We start from the raw sequence: 8,256 nt of genomic DNA, 5'->3' as shown, positions 1-8,256 counted from the left end.
CGTCTCAAACTCTTCCATCCAACAAACGTGTTCTCCTAACGGCCATGATCTCAGTAAATGTAGGATTGCAAAAGACTTTGATCGCGCTAACGTGATTATGGAGAGATAAATTTTCTGGCACAAGATTTAAAACACAATGAATAACATTAATCAGAAGGTAAAAAGACAAAGTACAATGGTAGGCACACGGTAAGGAACATGTCTCCCTTCTGGCACCTTGGTTCTTCTTCACCAGAGCATAGTTGACCAGCATCACCATCCTATGCATTCTCTTCAAGCGGATGTAAGACTTCCATGCTTCCTCGGCGCAGTCTCCAAATAGGACACAGCGAATCCTATCTCCCCTGAAATAAATTTTCCTGAACGCTTAGAAGAAAAGCATACTCTGCCCAAAAAAAGAAAAAAGGAGAAACCAAATCATAGGAAGCAATGACGTACTATGTGTCCCTTATCACAAAAGTCAGAACATGAGTGAGAATGCCCTTCACCCTTGCCTACTTTGCCTTCTCGATACTCACAAGCAGTCCAAATATGACTGAAAGTATGTTCAACTCATAATGGACTGTTAGAAGTTTTGATAGATATTCAAATAATCTCATTGGAATAAAAATAAATCCATCCTTGGTGGATTAGACCCAAGCCCAAGAGGCTTGAGGTTTAGATGTGATTTACTGAAAGATCAGGGTTCATATTAGTAAAACGGCCCATTTTTTGTTTATTTGAAAAATTATTAAGGAGGGAACAATTTTTCTAAGTGGAGAAAACCTTGCAAAACAGTTGAAGATATATCTGAGTGGATTGCTCTTAACTGAATGATCAAGAAAACACAAGAGACTCTCCTTTCTCTGCATTTATTGTACATCAAAAATCCAACTCCTTTTATGTGATCAGATTACGCATAGGTACCTAGAGTAATCATCTGTATTCTAGGTACGTCCAAAAACCCTCAAATCTAAAGAAGTAAACTCACCCTTGACACCAGCAGAAGTACCTCTCCGTATATTGCATCAACAAACCAAAAGTGGGAACAGGAAATCTGGTTCCTGTACCAAGGTGCTATGGAGCAGGATGACATGGTGCTTTGGAGAGATTCCCTCTCCACCTACACCTATATGATGAAGTACTGCAGCAGGTAAACATTCCCATCCACAAGCATGTTGAAGAAACGATTGATCAACTCATCCACTACAAGCCTAGGAAGCATCCTTGTATGCTGGAGATACAAAAGTTAAGTGAAATCAACAGCTGGCCATAAAAAAAAGTACGGTAACAATGAAGGAATATACGGTGTTAGCACTAATAACTTACATTCTCATGGAACACAATCATGTCGTAGCTCGTCCTCATGAAGACCGTGTCAACCTTCACAACAACCTTCCACCTATCAATAGAAGTAGTAACCTCATCGTGCCTGTCATATTCAAAAGCCATGAAAAGTCAGAACACACCGCTGTGAGAATGTAATGGGAAGGAAGTGAGAGTGAAGCAGTCTTATATAGGAGAGACTGATGATAGATGATGAGATGATACCTCACTCGAAAGGTACACGTAACCTGCACAACTCCTTACTACTTTTCAAGGAGCAGTTGAAAAAGTCGCATACACAATCCACACTGCGCCCGACAAATGAAGCCAAGTTTTGCACACGAAGGCACCACTGTTCACTTGAACAGTGAATATGTGAGAGGAGCCGGTAAGAATACACGGCTTACCCACGCACATATATGCTGTACTAATTTATGTTTTATTGATTTGCAAATTTTAACAAATTACCTCTATGTCCCTTTTTTTTCATTTTTTTAATCTTTTCTCTCTTCATTATGTTCATAGGCTAGAGATCCAGCTGAACTGTTTCCATTCTTGAAATCAACCATAGAATTTGCCACACAATTTGTTTAGCATCCCTTTCAATGATTGGCATGTCACTTCAATAATTATATAGACCCACAATGTTTGGCAGTTGAGTGATCTCTGAGTTTTTTGAGTTAATTACTATTTGGATTCAAACGATTTTAATAGAAGATGAAGAAGACATTATTTTATGTCGTTGCTGCATCACACTTTCAGTGGATTTTCTTGGATATTAGAGACGCAGTTGAACTATTTTAGGGTAGAGAAGAAAGACTGCCATTGATTTTGGGAGCACACCATTTTACAACCGGTTCTCTTCTTCAAGTAGCGGTCATTGTGGATTTTTTTTTTCCTTGAGCTTAGCTTTGATGCTTATATTTATGAATATTCAAAAGAAGCCATGGGAACTAAAACAACAACTGTGGGTCATTTTCTTTAGAGAGAGAGAGAAGACACAACTAAATCTTCTTTTTTTTTCTAGCCATAGTAGCACTAAATGTAGTTGCTATCATGAGACATTTTGGTTTTTTGGTAAATGCCATTAGTGCAGCTATCTAACCCATTGTAAATGTAGTCATTCATGTTAGTATACAATGAAATGACCTTTGTGGCGTGAATGACAAGAAAATATTATAGGTGCTAGTTTAATCTTAATGTTAACTTGTCATTTGAATATATTTAATGTAGCTTCTGTCATAAGCTTATTAGTTTTTGATAAATATTGTCACTTTAGTAATCAATTCCATTACAATATACTCCTCCGGTCTTAATTATAAGACCCAATTGACTTATTTGAGGAGATTAAGGAAGTAAGTTAAGTTGGCTATTTATAATAAATAAGTGTTGTCATTCCTAAAATATCCTTGCTAATTAAGTATATTGGCTAAAACTATCATTATTAGAAGGATTATCTTGGAAAAAAATGCATAAATATAAGAGAAAAAATGGATTGGGTCTTATAATTAGGACCAAATAAAAAGTCAAATTGGGTCTTATAATAAGGACCGGAGGAGTAGTAAATTATGGAAGTTATTGATATTAGGCTTATTATGATGTTCTTCTAATGTATGTGTATACTAATTTGTCAACACATTTTGGCCCTTATTTACTTCTCCCAAAAATCATTATGTATTTAGTAATTTTCATTATGCAAGTTATCATTTCTATTACATGTTTAATAAAGTTGTTTGCAAATGAACTAAAATTGGTTTCAAATAATAAAAGGCTGCAAATAAACAAGTTGCGAATCTCTTGCTCGAAACAGTAACTTGCATTAGCAAGTTGTCATTTTCGTTACTTGTTTTGTAAAATAATATGCAAATAACTTAAAACAGGTTGCAAAGATCATTATGCAACTGGTATCTTTCATTACATCCTGTTATATATTTAATAAAATTGTTTTCAAATAGATTAAAATTGGGTCGTAAATAAGATTAGGTTGCAAATAAATGGGCTGCAAATTCCTAATGGAAATGGTAACTTGCCCTATGGAAGTTGTCATTTTCATCACTTTTTTTGTAAAATAATATGTGAGTGACTTCAAACAGGTTGCAAAAGTTGTTATGCAGCTGATAATTTTCATTACACAAGTTGTATGAACCCTAGTTGAATAAAAAAAGGCATAAAGGTAATTTGTCAAAACTTACAAATCCTAATATCATACCTATAGAGTTATTTGTCCTTTATAAAATTAGAATGAATTATTTGGGATTTTAGAATTCAATAAGTATTTATATAGGATTTTTCCTATCAGCAATTAAGGACATTTTTATATGTTCATATCTTTTTTTTAAGTGTTTTTAAATGTATTCAATACCCTTTATAAAAAAGTTCATACCCTTTATTTATGTTTTTAGATGTTCATACCCTTTATCTTTTTTAATTAAAATGTTTAAATTTGCTTCGAAAACATCTCATAAATTGAAAGAGAGTGATTAGTGCATTCACATGTGAAAGACTATAGAATTGACTCGTAAGGAGCAAAAGACTAGAAGGATTGGAAGCGCAATGAGAAAAGAAGACAGCAAAAACCCCAAAAAAAAACACAAGTATTTTTAAGATAAATATCATTAAAAAAATTGCAAACTTCATTTTGAATTTTTTTTTTGTTAAGTACAAATATCCTTCTACTAAAAACAATTTTATTTGAGATGTTGTCGGGGTTTTGTTCAAATGCCAAACATTGTTCATTGTCTCTAACTTCTTTTTCTATTGGATTCATTAATTTTTGATATGGAAGAAATTCTACAACAAAGATTATCCTACACATGCACAGACAGACACAGTAAAATAACTGAAGTAAAATGGAGGATCAATCGTGGACTGGTTGACTCATCTGCAGTCATTCATCTGCTTAAGGAACATAGTACGGATTCTATTAACGGAGGTTAGGTCTAGCGGAAGGGACTAGTCTCTAACAACGCGACAAATCAAGGTTTGAATCCCTGTTGGGAGAGGTACCTACATTTAATGCTCAACAGTATTTCGAATAGGATTGCCTCTAACAGGAGAATATCTATGTTTTAGTAGGGGGGGGGGAAAACATAGTATGGATTCTTTTCAAGTCTCACTTGTACCATTAAGTGGCTTTTGGATCAAAATGGGAACTTATCGTTAATCATTCCTACAACACTGATCGAAATTTTGATTATGGAGGGATTCTGATGGACGCCTAGTAGACTCTCTTGTAATTTGTTCCCTGGTTTCCTCGTTGTACTCCTTTGATTAGAGCCTGTTTGGTTTAGATGTAGATGATTGTTTTTGGCTATTCAAAGTAGATATATAATACTGCCTCCAATATTTAATATAAAAAAACTAGTTATAGTCAGATTTGATCTTAAATATAAAATCTCAATCTACTTTATAAGAGTTCTCATCAATGAATAATTTCAATCATTCAATACACCTGATTGAAAAAAATAATTAAAAAGAACAACACACATTTATAACAAATTACTAATTTAATTATTTTTTTAACATTTTAAAATTAGTTATCTATTTCTTATATTAATTTCTTATATTAAAGACTGAAAATAGAATGGTACAAATCCATTTTCACAAAACTGATCCAAACACAAAAAAAAAAATTGATGAGTTGCAGGATTTTGATTGGTTGGAGCACATATGAGCTCAGGGTATATGTAAGAATCTATCTCGGCGTTTTACATTTGCTTGCTAAAGTGCACTTCAACTTTGCCCGCATAACTTTCTCTTTTTTTCTTGCTTTCTTTCGTATCTTAACCTAAACAATATCTCATACATTACTTAGCTAAATACAAATTACAAACTAGGAATATGCTACGGGTAGGAAACTAAAGTGCTTCATTGGCATAAGCTGGAGATGTGCTCAACTTGCATCACATGACTAACACAGAATAAGATATGCGCCTCTCCACATACATACATATTTTTTTTTAACCACAAGAGATGCACATTTGATGCATGCATTACTTTTTTTTTTGGGCCAACATTTATGCATACATTACACATTTATTTGAGTGCATTAAAAAAAAATTATTCTCATTCATATCATCAACATTGCTTCAATCAAGAAAATAGGTAGATTACACTAGCAAAATTAATAATGCGCTCAATAATCCATTATAATCTTTCTAGATTCTTGGGTGGCGCAACAAAGTGTCAACACAGAAAACAAATAATGCCCTGAGAATCCTACAAGCTACCAACCACTATAGTAAAATCTAGTGCTTTCCAAGGTTCAAAACCATATGCATGCAATAAGGTGACAGGGCATGATCTATACAACATTCATTCAAGCATACCAAAGGTTGAAAGGAAGATATATAAATGCAAGTGCCGAAAAATGAATTCCCTCATCTAGCACAACACTAACCAAAGCTTGCTTCACAGTTCCAAATCCAATATTTGATAAAATTTGAGTCCATAGCTGATTCAAACACCAGCCATTACAAGGCAACCCCTGTTCGGGCACCAATAAGTAGCAATGCTAAACGGACAAAATAGCATTGTGAATCTATCTAGTCTATTTTATTTGCCAAGACATAGTACTTGTCGCAGGAATAAACGTTCGAAAATCAATCTCGGGAACTTCAAAAACACAAATGGTATCAGGTTTTATAAATCATTGTGAAGTGGCTTCTTTCAAGTACGAAATAAGGTCTGCACGTTCCTGAGGCTTCTTTAGACCTGGAAACACCATCTTTGTCCCTGGAATATACTGCACATTTCAAGAAACAAGAAAAAGGGAGATATGTCAGTTTGATGCTGCAATAAGAGAAAAAATTAGTCCAATCTAATCCCTTTGCAAAGGACCACATAATTTGACAAAGCACAAGACCCAAGAAAATCCAAATTCCACCCAAAAAAAATCATAGACCACAGATTAGAGTTTAAATGATGACCTTTATGCAAAGAGAAGAGCCCAAGTAGAAGTTATACTTGGACATGAAATTGATAATTTACAGTTATTTTTTAAAAAAATACCAATTCAATTTGTACCTTCTTGGGGTTGAGCAAGTAATCATATAAAGTCTTTTCCTCCCAGATCACAGCCATGTTCTTGTTTGCAGCTGAGTATGAATATCCCGGAGTTGTGCCGGACTGCCTTCCAAACAACCCATTTAGATTGGGTCCTGAAATTATCAACGAGTAGGAAAGCGAGCTATCACATTACAAAAGTCCATGAGGATATAATACAAGGAGGAATTCTATTTTAAACCTTCGCCAGAATAGAAGGATGCATACAACAAAAGAACGAATGCAAACACAAGACAAGAAAAAAAAAAATTCTGTTTTCCCAGGTCAACAAAAGAAATAGTTCCTGGTCCAGTTTCGTGTACTGTCTACAAATCAGGCCCTTAACTGTCTAAATCAAACTTAGATGATCTAAATTTAACATTTGGAAAAAAAAAAATTGAGATTCCAATAACTCAACATTCGACAGAAAAATAATTAGATCTGACCATCTTGATGACAAAGTCAAAGAGCAGAGGAAAAGCAGAGAGGCAAGCAATAGAGAATCCCAAACAAATAGTTCGACACAGGAGACCAGTGTTGTTGAATTGAATCGGTAACCCCATAATCCAGCTCCTGATCAATCCGGACACTTAACCGGACTACATTGGCAACCAAATCACTCAAAAACTACCAAAACTAACAGGTTAATTAAATTGCTCGTTTAAACCAATTACCATTTAATGGAAAGAGAGATAGATGCTTCGACAACATACACCCAGAAGGACTGGAAGAAAAGTGCCAAAAATCATCTTTCGTGAGCTTTTTTAAAAAGCAGGAAGAATTTTGTCCGTTCGCAAGGCAAGGAACTAGGTCCTTCTTGCGATACATAAAAGAACATATTCCAATCATCACACTATCATGAAGCTAAAAATATTCAACCACTTTCAATTAATTGCGGACAATTCCCGTCAACCAAAAGTATTCAGCAAACTCGCAGGACCAAATAAAGTTATAACCGAAAACGAATTACCATTCTACGGCAGCCTTTCCTTTTTAAAAGTGAGAGACGAATTCATTCCTCACAAAACTTTACAACAAGCGAATCCGGCTTCCAGAATAACGAACCGAAATTGCAGAAATATACAAGAGGTAAAAAAAGAAAAGGACTTTACAATAAACTCGGAATTCTTTGTACATTCTCGTAAAAAGAATGTTATAACACACAGTAGTTCTTAAAATGAGCCCAGCCGAAAACTAGATCTTCAATTCTACCTAGATTAATCCGTAAATCAAACACAAAAAGAACCAAAACCCAGGATACGAATCTGGCATTCGGTTACTCCTAGATCTAGGTCTCAATCAAGACTAAAACTCAAGAAAACAGAAGCAACCATGAAGAAAACAGAGATTGCAACAAATATAACCCCAAAATCAGAATGGACCAGAGCAATGGATACGGGGGAGAATGATTACCTTGCTTGTGGCCAGCACCCTTGTCAACCGTGTGGCACTGGGCACACTTGGTTTTGAATATCTTCTCGCCAGTCTTGGGATTACCGGGAGGTGCCTCATCAAAAGATGCCATAGCCGGAGTTGGGCGGTGGCGAATCGAGAGAGAAGCCAAGGGACGGTGAAAGTTGTAGAAGAATAGAGAGAGCGAGACGAAAGAGGAATAATATAAAGGAGCGCACGGGAGAGGCAATTTTGGGGAAGGTGGGGTGGAGGTGGAAGGAACTAGAGAGGACGATGCCACGCTCCTTCAATGCCAGCCCTAAAATTCGTCTGTTATTCACGTGCCTCCTTTTTGGGCTTTGAACCCTTGGTCAAGCATGGACCAAACTTACAGGGGCCTGTTCGGTTTTGAAAGAAGGATAGAAGCGGAGGGTGGGGTTTTTAACCTCACTTTATTTGATTTCATAAAAAAAAAAAAGTTTAATGATCTCTTATTTAGTTTTAAAAACAAAAGAT

General features: G+C 35.4%; 1 protein-coding gene across 1 annotated transcript; it reads right to left on the bottom strand.

The window, feature by feature from the left end:
* Window positions 1-5,655: 5,655 nt before the first annotated feature.
* On the bottom strand, window positions 5,656-7,952 carry LOC114744532 (cytochrome c). The gene is made up of 3 exons (XM_028932702.1): window positions 7,762-7,952; window positions 6,331-6,464; window positions 5,656-6,049 (listed from the first exon to the last, which is right to left on the bottom strand). The coding sequence occupies exons 1-3, from the start codon at window positions 7,871-7,873 to the stop codon at window positions 5,954-5,956; spliced, it is 342 nt and encodes a 113-aa protein (XP_028788535.1). The 5' UTR covers window positions 7,874-7,952; the 3' UTR covers window positions 5,656-5,953.
* Between the last annotated feature and the right edge of the window lie 304 nt (window positions 7,953-8,256).

The sequence above is a fragment of the Neltuma alba genome, unplaced genomic scaffold (assembly GCF_004799145.2).
Source record: "Neltuma alba isolate B1F8T4 unplaced genomic scaffold, ASM479914v2 tig00000710_pilon, whole genome shotgun sequence".
Classification (NCBI taxonomy): domain Eukaryota; kingdom Viridiplantae; phylum Streptophyta; class Magnoliopsida; order Fabales; family Fabaceae; genus Neltuma; species Neltuma alba.
Note: the sequence above shows the minus strand (reverse complement) of the source record. Positions and strands in the feature narration are given on the sequence as shown.